The sequence below is a fragment of the Tachyglossus aculeatus genome, chromosome 1, assembly GCF_015852505.1.
Source record: "Tachyglossus aculeatus isolate mTacAcu1 chromosome 1, mTacAcu1.pri, whole genome shotgun sequence".
In the NCBI taxonomy this organism is placed as follows: domain Eukaryota; kingdom Metazoa; phylum Chordata; class Mammalia; order Monotremata; family Tachyglossidae; genus Tachyglossus; species Tachyglossus aculeatus.
The window spans coordinates 504,847-517,983 of NC_052066.1; the positions used below are offsets into that span (position 1 = coordinate 504,847).

Below are 13,137 nucleotides of genomic sequence, written 5' to 3' on the forward strand. Positions count from 1 at the left end.
GGGCATCTCTTGTGGGGCGGGTGCGGGGTTGGACATCACTGGGAGACAGCCAGACATTGCTGGAGGGATGGCTGGACATTGCTGGGGGTGCCGGCAGGACATAGTCATAATAATAATAAAAATACTGATGGTATTTTTTAAGTGCTTACTATGTGCCAAGTGCTGTTCTGAGTGCTGGGGTAAATACGAGGCAATTAGGTTGTCCCACATGGGGCTCACAGTCTTAATCCCCATTTTACAGTTGAGGTAACTGAGGCACAGAGAATTTAAGTGACTTGCCCAAAGTCACACAGCTGACAAGTGGCGGGGCTGGGATTTGAACTCATGACCTCTGACTCCAAAGCCCGGGCTCTTTAAACTGAGCCAGATAATGGCTGTCTCCCTCTCTAGACTTGTAAGCTCCTTGTGGGCAGGGAACATTCTGCCAACTCTGTTGTGTTGTACTCTCCCAGCACAACAGTAAGCGCTCAATGAATAACATTGATTGACTGAGAGGGAGAAGATCCCAGGAGTCACAACCAGAGGCCAGGAACATCCCCTCGAATTTGGTGCTTGGAGAGTTTCTGGATTCAGCCTCATTTTCTCTCACAAACTCAGATCTGGAGACCCCTTCCAATCCTCCCCATCCTGGTCTCGCCACCTGGCCTCCCCCCACCCCCAACCCCAGTGCCGTCCGGCTGCCCCCACATTGATTCTAATCCTCAGTTCTGTGAGCCTGGTGAGCCTGCCATGGGAGAACCTGATCACCTTGTAACCTCCCCAGCACTTAGAACAGTGTTTTGCACATAGTAAGCACTGAATAAATGTCATTATTATTATTATCGATATGAACATAAGTGCTGTGGTCTGAGGGGGAGTGTGAATAAAAGGTATATATTCCAACTACAAGGGCAATGCAGAGGGAAGAGGGAGTAGGGGATAAGAAGGTTTAGTCGAGGAAGGCTTCTTGAAAGAGATGGGATTTTTAAGAGGGCTTTGAAAGAGAGTAGAGTAATAATGCTGAATTGTACTTTCCAAGCGCTTAGTACAGTGCTCTGCACACAGTAAGGGCTCAGTAAATACAATTGGATGAATGAATCTTCCTGATATGAAGGAGAAGGGAGTTCCAGGGCAGAGGCAGAATAGGGGTAAGGGGTCAGCGACGAGATAGATGAGACTGAGGTGCAGTGAGCAGGTTGGCATTAGAGGGGCAAAGTGTGTGTGCTGCGTTGTAGTGGGAGTGTAAGGTAGGAGAGGTAGAGCTGATCAGGTGTCTCAAAGCTGATAGTAAGGAGTTTTTTTTGATGCTAAGGTGGATGGGTAAGCATTGGAGGAGTAGGGAGAAGTGGACTGAATGGCTTCATAGAAAAATGATCAGGGCAGTAGAGTAAAGTATGGACTGAAGTGGGGAGAGACAGGAGGCAAGGTGGTCAGTGAGAAGGCTGATGCAGTAATCCAGGTGGGATAGGATGAGTGGTAGCATTTTGGATGGAGAGGAAAGAGTGGATTTTATTAATGCTGTGAAGATAGAGCCGACAGGATTTGGTGACGGATGGAATACGGGGGTGGAATGAATGAGCAGCATGACCTAGTGAACAGTGCATAAGCCTGGGAGTCAGAAGGACCTGGTTCCTAATCCTGGCTCCGTCACTTGTCTGCAGTGTGACCTTGGGCAAGTCACTTCACTTCTCTGGGTCTCAGTTACCTCACCTGTAAAATGGGAGTTAAAACTGTGAGGCCCATGTGGGACATGGACTGTATCCAACCTGATTACCTTGTATCTTGCCCAGCGTTTAGTACTGTGCCTGGCACGTTGCCCCTTCCTAACTCACCTTGCTACTCTCCTACAACTACTACTACTCTCCTAGAGAAGCAGCGTGGCTCAGTGGAAAGAGCCCGGGCTTTGGAGTCAGAGGTCATGGGTTCAAATCCCGGCTCCACCACTTGTCAGCTGTGTGACTTTAGGCAAGTCACTTAACTTCTCTGGGCCTCAGTTACCTCATCTGTAAAATGGGGACTTAAACTGTGAGCCCCCTGTGGGACAACCTGATCAACTTGTAACCTCCCCAGCACTTAGAACAGTGCTTTGCACATAGTAAGCACTTAATAAAATGCCATTACTACTAGTACTACTACTACAACCCTGCCCACATAGTTCAATTCTCTAATGCTTACCTTCTCAGAGTAACTTGATCTCATCTATCTCAGTGCTGAGCTCTTGCCCACATCCTGCCTCTGACCTGGAATGCTCTCCCTCCTCATATCTGGCCGACACTTACTTTCCCTGACTTCAAAACCTTTTTGAAGATGCATCTCCTTCAAGAGGCCAGGCACTGTAATAAGTGCTGGGGTGGATACACGCAAATCGGGTAGAACACAGTCCTTGTCCCACATAGGACTCACAGTCTCAACTCCTATTTTACAGATGAAGAAACTGAGGCACAGAGAAGTTAAGTGACTTGCCCAAGGTCACATAGCAGACAAATGGTAAAGTCGTGATTAGAACTCATGACCTCTAGATGTAAACTCGTTGTGAGCAGGGACTATGTCTGTTTATTTTTGGATTGTACTCTCCCAAGTGCTTAGTGCAGTGCTCTGCACACAGTAAGCTCTCAGTAAATATGATTGACTGACTGACTGACTGACTTAGTAAGTGCTTAACAAATACCATAAAAAAAGAGAGATGAGTTGAGGAAAACAGCAGGTTACGGGCTTGTGGGACAGGGAGGACGGTGGAGTTTATCTACTGTGATGGGAAAGTCAGGCTTCTGACCCATGCTACTGGAGGGTCAGTTTTTGGAAGCAGCATGGCTTTAGTACAGTGCTCAAGTGCTTAGTACAATACTCTGCACACAGTAAGTGCTCAATAAATATGATTGAATGAATGAATGAATGAATGAGTGAATGGAAAGAGTATGGGTTTGGGAATCAGAGGATGTGGGTTCTAATCCCGGCTCTGCTACTTATCAGTTGTGTGACTTTGGGCAAGTCACTTCACTTCTCTGTGCCTCAGTTACCTCATCTGTAAAATGGGGATTAAGACTGTGAGCCCCACGTGGGGCAAACTGATTACCTGTATCTAGTCCCAGGGCTTAGAACAGAGTTTGGCACATAGTAAGCACTTTACAAATACCATCAGTATTATTATTATTATTATCTTTAATAATTAGTCACCATGACTTTGTCTCCATACCTGCCCTGCCCGGGTGTAGCATCTACCCTACACCAATCTGGGTGGTTGGGCAGGGGGGGCTCTAAGCTTGAGCAGACACTGTCTATTCCGTGATCTGGGGACTCATGAAATGTTCTCCGAACTATCTGGTGCCAGAGACACCTGCAGGTGTCACGGTTGAGGACAGAGCTGAGTTTATCGTCCAATCCCCCTGGCCCTCAGAGCTCCAATAGAGTGCCCCTCTCTGCCCAAAGACCAAAAGAGACCCGGATCCCAGCACCCAGAGCTCCAAGGCCCAGGCCGACCCTGGAGCCAAATGAAAAAGGGCCCAAGTGCAATCCCGTGGACACCTAAGGCAAACAATGGGACCCCATGCCACTCTCAGGCTCATTTTTAATCCCCCACAGTTGTTGTGAGCACCTCCAAGAGGTCAAAGCATTGTGAATCACTTCTTCCTCCATCCACACCATCCACTGCGAAGTCTTATAATAAATCAATCAATCAAGGGTATTTATTCAGCGGTTACTGTGTGAAGAGCACTGTACTATTACTATGATTATGACTCTGGTATTTGTTAAGCACTTACTATGTGCCAAGCACTGTTCTTTGCGCTGGAGTAGATACAAGGTAAGCAGGTTGTCCCACGTGGTGCTCACAGTCTTAATCCCCATTTTACAGATGAGGGAACTGAGGCTCCGAAAAGTTAAGTGGCTTGATCAAGATCATATGGCAGACAGGTGGCGGAGCCGGGATTACAACCCACGACCTCTGACTCCCCAGCCCGGGCTCTTGGCACTAAGCCACGCTGCTTCCCTACTAAATACTTGGGAGAGTACATCATAGTAGAATTAGTAGACACATTCCCTGCCCACAGTGAGCTTGCAGTCTAGAGGGGGAAATCAACAAATTAGGGATATGGATATAAGTGTTGTGGGGCTGAGGGAGGGGTGAAAAATGGTGCAAATCCAAGTGCAAAGGTGACACAGAAGGGAATGGGAGAAGAGAAAATACCAAAGAGGCCTTATACTGTGCTGGTGTATTACATACGTTTGATGATCTCTCATCTCTAAAATGGGGATTAAGACTGTGAGCATCACGTGGGACAACCTGATGACCTTGTATCTCCCCCAGAGCTTAGAACAGTGCTGGCACGTAGTAAGTGCTTAACAAATGCCATCATTATTATTACCCTAGTGCTTAGGACAGTGCTTGGCACATAGTAAGTGCTTAACAAATGCCATCATGATTATTATAGGAAGCAGAGTGGCTCAGTGGAAAGAGCCTGGGCTTGGGAGTCAGAGGTCATGGGTTTGAATTCCAGCTCCGCCACATGTCTGCTGTGTGACCTTGGGCAAATCACTTAACTTCTCTGAGCCTCAGTTACCTCCTCTGTAAAATGGGGATTAAGACTGTGAGCCCCATGAGGAACAACCTGATACCTTGTATCTACCCCAGCGCTTAGAGCAGTGCTTTGCACTTAATAAGTGTTTAACAAATGCCATTATTATTATTATTATTATTTATTGGTTGATTAATGCGACTATTCAAATAAGCCTCTTGCTACATAAAAGTAGCCCTGTTTGCGGCTGTGTGTATCCGGTCATTATGGTGAGGGAACCAGTCAGCCTGGAGGCAGTCAGCTCCTCCTCCATCGCAACAGGGCTTCTGGGGAATTCCCCATAGCACCAACAGATGTCTCCCGCTATTGTCTCTCGGTATCCCCATCTATGACCCCATGGTTCTTCTGTCATCTTGGGACCAGTTTCCCCTAGAAGTAATCTCCAGTGGCTACCAATCAACCTACGCATCAGGCAGAAAATCCTCACCCTGGGCTTCAATGCTCTCCATCACCTCGCCCCCTCCTACCTCACCTGCCTTCTCTCCTTCTACGGCCCAGCCCGCACCCTCCCCTCCTCTGCTGCTAATCTCCTCACCGTGCCTCGTTCTCGCCTGTCCCTCCATCGGCCCCTGGCCTACGTCATCCCCCTGGCCTGGAATACCCTCCCTCCGCACATCCGCCAAGCTAGCTCTCTTCCTCCCTTCAAGGCCCTACTGAGAGCTCACCTCTTCCAGGAGGCCTTCCCAGACTGAGCCCCCTCCTTTCTCTCCCTTTCCTCCCCCTCTCCAATCCCCCCGACCTTACCTCCTTCCCCTCCCCACAACACCTGTATATATGTATATATGTTTGTATGTATTTATGTTTTGTTTTGTTCTCTGTCTCCCCCTTCTAGACTGTGAGCCCACCGTTGGGTAGGGACCATCTCTATATGTTGTCAACTTGTACTTCCCAAGCATTTAGTACAGTGCTCTGCACACAGTAAGTGCTCAATAAATACGATTGAATGAATGAATGAATGAATAATTTCCTCCTGCCAACAGGGCAGGGGCAGGGAGAAGCTCTTGACATTAGCCCTTTCCCTCCCCAGCAGAGACATGTGTCCCAGGATCTCTGTCCCTCTTGGAGGGAGAATAGGGTTTCCCAGGTTCACTCTTCTTCCAGCCTCATCATTTGGCTGCTAGGCCTCGCCCATCTGCTAGCCCAAAGTGGCCCCGATGCAGCTCCCTCTGAGTGGGATGCCAGCCAGGGTGCGAAAGGTTGTCGAGGTGTCTTTCCAGGGACCAGTCCAGGGCAGCAGCGGCTACCTTGCCCCCATTTTAAAGAGGAGCCCAAAGTTGGCTCTCTCCCCATTCTCACAGACCCCTCCCATGAGCTCACAGAAATAATAATATAATTTTATTATTGTTATTATTATTGTGGTCAGTGCTCTGCACACAGTAAGAGCTCATTAATACAGTTGAATGAATGATTGTGTCAAGCACTGTTCTAAGTGCTGGGGTTAGATACAAGGTAATCAGGTTGTCCCATGTGGGGCTTACAGTCTTAATCCCCATTTTACTGATGAGGTAACTGAGGCACAGAGAAGTTAGGTCACTTGTCCAAGGTCACACAGCAGACATGTGGTGGGGCCGGGATTTGAACTCATGACCTCTGACTCCCAAACCTGTGCTCTTGCCTCTAGGCCATGGTGCTTCTCATGTGGAGAAATGTCAGGTGGCAGTTCCTCGCCTGCTACAGGGGCTGACTTTGGGCAGGAGAGCGGGCGGGAGTTTGCCTGCGCCCTTCTGAGCCCCTACCAGCTCCATCATCTCCCCCTCTCTCTCCATAGGCCCATCAGGAAGATGGTGATCGGCATGGTCCTGGCAGCCCTGGCCTTCATGTTGGCAGCCGCTATCGAGATCCAAATGCATGTGAGTGTGGAGCAGTTACGATACCTCCTGGCTGGTCCCAACAAGCAGGGCCTCAGGCAGGGGCCGGGGACTGCCCAGAGGAAGTGGGCAGTGCGGTCCTGCCTTTGTTGGGGGTGTGGTCCAGCGGGGGAGACCAACCTGGCCACGGTGCCAAAGAGTGGGCACACAAGTTGGCCAACTTGAGAAGCCCCTCCAACAGGGTGAGTAGGTGAGTGATATGAGGGCAGCAGACAGCAAGAAGCCCATGGGGGAAGGGTGGGGCTGAGGGGGCAATGGGGCTGAGGGGGCAATCGGACATCACTGGGGGAGGTGGCCGATGTATGTCACTGGGGGGGGGGGGGGGCTGGACGTGGGTGGGGGGCTCCAGATGGATGGTAGTGGATGGCTGGTGGGACATCATGGTGTGCAGGGGGTATGTCACTGGGTGGGGGCGGTGGACATTTCTGCGGGGGGAATGGTGGGATGTCCCTATGGAGGACTGGTGGGGCATCTCAGAGGGAGGGGGATCAGACATCCCTGGGGGGCAGCTGGACATTGCTGGAGGGATGGCTGGATGTTGCTTGGGGGGCTGGCAGGACATCACTGTGGGGAGGAGGAGGGGGTTAGCGGGAGGCAGACGGCACTAAGGGGGCCAGCCAGATGACAAGCCCAGGATGGGGAGGGTCTTGGAAGGGGGTCTCCAGAGCTGAGGCAGTGAGAAAATGAGGCTTAGGTCAGAAACTCTCCAAGTGCCAAATTCGAGTTTGACCCTCCTGCTGGGTGTTAAGCTGGTATGGTGTGTTCAGGCCTCTGATGAAGGTCTCCCCCTCCCCAGGGGGCTGTGATGGACCTCCCTTCTCCCCCCTCCAACAGCCTCGTGCCAGGGCTGTGGGTACAGGGGCTCTGACAGTCGTCTCCCCTTCCCCAGAGACTGGCCAACAGCTGACAATCAATGAATCAATCAATCGTATTTATTGAGCGCTTACTGTGTGCAGAGCACTGTACTAAGCGCTTGGGAAGTACGAGGTGGCAACATATAGAGACAGTTCCTACCCAACAGTGGGCTCACAGTCTAAAAGGGGGAGACAGAGAACAAAACCAAACATACTAACAAAATAAAATAAATAGAATAGATATGTACAAGTAAAATAAATAAATAGAGTAATAAATATGTACAAACATATATACATATATACAGGTGCTGTGGGGAAGGGAAGGAGGTAAGATTGGGGGGATAGAGAGGGGGACCAGGGGGAGAGGAAGGAAGGGGCTCAGTCTGGGAAGGCCTCCTGGAGGAGGTGCGCTCTCAGCAGGTCCTTGAAGGGAGGAAGAGAGCTAGCTTGGTGGATGGGCAGAGGGATTGGGGGCATTCCAGGCCCGGGGGATGACGTGGGTCGGGGGTCGACGACGGGACAGGCGAGAACGAGGCCTAACGGTGAGGAGATTAGCGGCGGAGGAGCGGAAGGTGCGGGCTGGGCTGTAGAAGGAGAGAAGGGAGGTGAGGTAGGAGGGAGTGAGGGGATGGAGAGCCTTGAAGCCCAGGTTGAGGAGTTTCTGCTTGATGCGCAGATTGATTGGTAGCCACTGGAGATTTTTGAGGAGGGGAGTAACATGCCCAAAGCATTTCTGGACAAAGACAATCTGGGCAGCAGCATGAATTATGGATTGAAGTGGGGAGAGACACGAGGATGGGAGATCAGAGAGAAGGCTGATGCAGTAGTCCAGATGGGATAGGATGAGAGCTCGAACAAGCAGGGTAGCGGTATGGATGGAGAGGAAAGGGCGGGTCTTGGCAATGTTGTGGAGCTGAGACTGGCAGGTTTGGGTGACAGCTTGGTTGTGAGGGGTGAATGAGAGAGCGGAGTCGAGGATGACACCAAGGTTGCGGGCTTGTGAGACGGGAAGGGTGGTAGTGCCGTCAACAGAGATGGGAAAGTCAGGAAGAGGGAGGGGTTTGGGAGGGAAGACGAGGAGTTCAGTCTTCGACATGTTGAGTTTTAGATGGCGGGCAGACATCCAGATGGAGATGTCCTGAAGGCAGGAGGAGATGCGAGCCTGGAGAGATGGGGAGAGAGCAGGGGCAGAGATGTAGATCTGGGTGTCATCAGCGTAGAGATGATAGTTGAAGCCGTGGGAGCGAATGAGGTCACCAAGGGAGTGCGTGTAGATCGAGAACAGAAGGGGACCAAGCACTGAACCTTGGGGAACCCCCACAGTAAGGGGATGGGAGGGGGAGGAGGAGCCTGCAAAAGAGACTGAGAATGAACGACCGGAGAGATAAGAGGAGAACCAGGAGAGGACGGAGTCTGTGAAGCCAAGGTCGGATAGCGTGTTGAGGAGAAGGGGGTGGTCCACAGTGTCGAAGGCAGCTGAGAGGTCGAGGAGGATTAGGATAGAGTATGAACCATTGGATTTGGCAAGCAGGAGGTCATTGGTGACCTTTGAGAGGGCAGTTTCCATGGAATGTAGGGGATGAAAGCCAGACTGGAGGGGGTCAAGGAGAGAGTTGGTGTTGAGGAATTCGAGGCAGCGCGTGTAGACAACTCATTCAAGGAGTTTGGAAAGGAATGGTAGGAGGGATATGGGGCAATAACTAGAAGGTGAGGTGGGGTCAAGGGAGGGTTTTTTTAGGATGGGAGAGACATGGACATGTTTGAAGGCAGAGGAGAAGGAACCAGTGGAGAGTGAGCGGTTGAAGATGGAAGTTAAGGAGGGGAGAAGGGATGGAGTGAGAGATTTCATGAGATGAGAGGGAATGGGGTCAGTAGCACAGGTGGCCGGAGTAGCACTTGAGAGGAGGGAGGAGAGCTCCTCTGAGGATACTTCTGGGAAGGATGGGAGAGTAGCAGAGAGTGTTGAGAGCCGGGGGGCTGGAGAAGGGGGGAAGTGACTTTGGGGAGGTCGGACCTGATGGATTTAATTTTGTTAATGAAGTAGGAGGCCAGATCTTTGGGGGTGAGGGAAGGAGGAGGGGGAGGTGCCCGGGGCCTGAGAAGGGAGTTGAATGTACGGAAGAGCTGGCGGGGGTGATGGGCATGTGTCTCAATAAGGGAGGAGAAATAGTTTTGTCTGGCAGAGGAGAGGGCTGAGTTAAGGCAGGAAAGGATAAACTTGAAGGGAGGGCTGACAACCTCCCTCTCCCCAGGAAATCACTGAAGAGATGCCGTTGGAGTCTCGCAAAAGCTACGTGCAGATACTTAACCTGGCAAGGAATGAGGTGCTGGTAACAATGGAGCAAGGAGGGCAAGATTCTCTGATCTCTGAGCCCATCGGGGCATTCCAGGTGTGGGCAGAGGGATAGACAGATATGGCAGGGGGAGGCTGGAGGGGGACAGAAGGGTCAGGGAGGAAGGGGATGGTCCACGGATCAGTCCAGTGGGGATTTTGGAGGACCTCGTCCTTCAGACAGCTATGGACCAGCCCAGATGGTGGGAAGCTGACCGCCGGCCACTCCAAGCACGGTGGTGCCCGGGCACTGTTCCGGGTGCGAACCCGCCCAGCCAATCAGACAGCATTATGCAAACGCACGGGGGTGGGGGTCACTGGGTCGGTGTAGACCCACCCGAAGCCCCACTCTGCTGCCGGGCAGTTCCCTCCCAGCCTGCCCTGGGTTGGGAATCCCGGGAGCACGGCCCTTTGGGGTCAGAGGGGCCCTTGGCTCAGTGGTCCCCAAGGCTCAGGGCTCTCCTTTGGACAGAAATCATCGTACTACTACAAGCTGCATCTGGAGGAAGAGCACCAGAATCTACGCTTCGTAGTGGAGTCCCAAGGTGCCACCACCGACAAGTACTACGACATCACGGAGAGGATGTGGTACAGCCTGGTCATTTACACAGCTGGCACCAACATCTCCAACCTCCTGGTGAGGGATGGGCCCCCTCGGCTGGGGTCTTCCTCCAGAGCTCCTGGGGGCTCTCCAGGAGTGGGAAGAAGGAGGGGTCAGCCCATCCATCCATCCACCCATCAGTGGTACTCATTGAGTACCTACTCTGTCCAGGGCACTAGATTGAGTGCTAGGGAGAGTCCAGTAGAGTTAAGTGGATGTGATCCCTGACCTCAAGGAGCTTTTGGTTGATGGGGGGAGACAGATACTAAAATGATTACAGCCCTGGGGGAGAAATAGAGGGTGAAGATATGAGCGTAAGTAGACAGGTGGTTGCCATGCTGGGGTGAGGCAGATGTGTGGGATGGGAGTAGGGAAAAAGGAGAGCAGAGAGATGGGAAATCAATCAGGGAAGGTCTCCTGGAGGAGGCAGGATTTCAGAAGGGTTTTGAAGATGGGAAGAGCTGCAGCTAGCCACATATGGGAAGGAGGTGTGGGGATTCCAGGCAGGAGGGATGGAAGGAGTGAGGGAGATGAAAACGAGGCTGTGTTAGTAGGTTGGCTTGAGAGCAGGGAAGTATGCAAGTTGGGTTGAAGCTGGAGAGGAGCTAGGAGAAGTCGGGGCTGGAGGGCAAGAGCTGATGAAGAGGCTAGAAGCTGATGATGAGAAAGCACTCAACCAACACCCTGAACTGATCGATCCTCTCTCTGCTGCAGTTGGAGGAAATGAGCACCAAACCGGCCAATGGACTGGCAGCCGTGAGGTGCGGCTGGTGGGGCCTGGCCCTTCTGGGTGAGGGGTGGGGCCCGTCCCCCTGCCCCTGCCCCTCTGCCCGTCGGGCCGCAGCTTCAGGGTCTCAGCATGTCTGCCGGGGGCCTTGGCCAGGCAGAGTTGGCTGAGACCCTCCCCCTGGGTGGGCTGGGGCCGTGAGGGGGAGGAGGAGAGGATTGGGGCGGCCGGGGTTGTGTTACTGAAACTGGCTTGGACACAGGAGAGTGGGAGGAGCAGAAGTCTGACATCAGGACAGCTTGTGTCCTAGGTGGGCCCAGCTTCCAGCCCCTTTGTCCCACTGCCAAGGACAGGATGAGCCCGGTTCTCCCCGGCTCTGTCCAACATCCAACCATTCATCTGTCTGTCGATCTGGTCTACCCCCTTCTTTTCTAGTGGTCCATCCCTTCCTGTTCCTCCCCCCAGGGTGGGGCAGGGGAAGGATCCGGGGAAGGAAAGGCAGCAGATGGTGGGACTCTCCCATTTCTAGAGAGGTCCCGGGAAGGGAGCCCAACAGCTTTCCCCATAATCTTCCCCAGGGTTTCCCACTCCCAGCAAACCCACCTCTCTGTCTACCCTAAATCCCTCCTGCTGCAATTTCAGCCCCCTTCTCGTTGTCACGGCCACTCAGGGCAGTCCAGGAGATTGGGTTTTCCACCCGAGGACCCTTCCATGATGTCACCCTAGGGGCCCCCAGTAGGAGGGGAAAGAGGGAAATGGCAGTGAATGAGCCAGTGCCTATTCCAACTCCACCACCTGTCTGCTGTGTGATCTTGGGCAAGTCACTTCACTTCTCTGGGCCTCAGTTACCTCATCTGTAAAATGGGGATGAAGACTGTGAGCCCCACGTGGGACAACCTGATCACCCTGTAGCCTCCCCAGCGCTTAGAACAGTGCTTTGCACATAGTAAGCGCTTAATAAATGCCTAGTATTATTATTATTATTATTCCAGGTTCGTGAACACGATGAAGAGAGACATCTACATCTTCCTGGGCAGCGGTGACACCCTTCGGGTTGGCAAGAATTACAAGTTTTCTGACTACCAGACCCTGGATAGAGGAGAGTAAGGAACTTCCAAGGGCTGGGTCTGTAGGGGAGGGGATGCCCGGGAGAGAGGTGCCAATTCGGGGCTTCTCAAGACAGGGGAACCTAGGGACTTCCCCCTCCCCTTAGTGCCCCCTCCACCCCCATCCATCCTGAGAGCCCTTGGTGGTCTTCCCTGCCAAGGACAGGGATCATCTTAGAGAGTCTGTCAATCAATCAATCAATCAAATTGACAGCGTTCTGTGTTCAGGAAGGGCACTGTACTAAAGCCCTGTGCCCACTTGGTGCAGTCTCCTGTACTAGGTGGTTGTGAAGGACAGATTAACTAGAGAAGCAGCGTGGCTCAGTGGAAAGAGCATGGCTTGGGAGCCAGAGGTCATGGGTTCTAAACCCGCCTCTGCCACTTGTCAGCTGTGTGACTTTGGGCAAGTCTATTAATTTCTCTGTTCCTCAGTTACCTCATCTGTAAAATGGGAATTAAGACTGTGAGCCCCACGTGGGACAACCTGATCACGTTGCCTCCCCCCAGCACTTAGAACAGTGCTTTGCACATAGTGAGCACTTAACAAATGCCATCATTCTTAAGTGACACGTTCTGCTCCAATAGACAAAAATAAAAATATTTACAACTGGAAAGGTAAAAAATCAGTTAATAAAGCAGACACCCAAGTGCTTTGGAGGGAGTAAATAAGTTCCTCAACAGTCCAGTTGGCTGAGGGATTGATGGGGCTAAAGGACCTGGGGGAGTCACCCAGGAATGCCTTCGGGAGGTGATGGGATTTCAGGAAGGATTGGAAGGTGGGGGAAACTGGGGTCTCTCTGATGGGGAGAAGGAGGGAGATCCAGGCCAGAAGAGCAGCACTAGTTGGGGGATGGAAGCAGGAGAATCATCATCATCAACTGTATTTATTGAGCGCTTACTATGTGCAGAGCACTGTACTAAGCGCTTGGGAAGTACAAATTGGAAATATATAGAGACAGTCCCTACCCAACAGTGGGCTCACAGTCTAAAAGAGGAGACAGAGAACAAAACCAAACATACTAACAAAGTAAAATAAATAGAATAGATATGTACATGTCAAATAAATAAATAAATAAATAAATAGAGTAATAAATATGTA

At 51.8% G+C, this 13,137-nt stretch overlaps 1 protein-coding gene across 1 annotated transcript in view; it reads left to right on the top strand.

The window, feature by feature from the left end:
• The window catches only part of LOC119932072 (solute carrier family 15 member 2-like), an 82,351-nt gene that overhangs the window by 35,233 nt on the left and 33,981 nt on the right, over positions 1-13,137 (top strand). Inside the window, exons 14-18 of the mRNA XM_038750922.1 lie at positions 6,319-6,400; positions 9,525-9,662; positions 10,077-10,241; positions 10,920-10,966; positions 11,925-12,035. Coding sequence (XP_038606850.1) covers positions 6,319-6,400; positions 9,525-9,662; positions 10,077-10,241; positions 10,920-10,966; positions 11,925-12,035 — 543 coding nt within the window. The remainder of the gene's footprint in view (positions 1-6,318; positions 6,401-9,524; positions 9,663-10,076; positions 10,242-10,919; positions 10,967-11,924; positions 12,036-13,137) is intronic.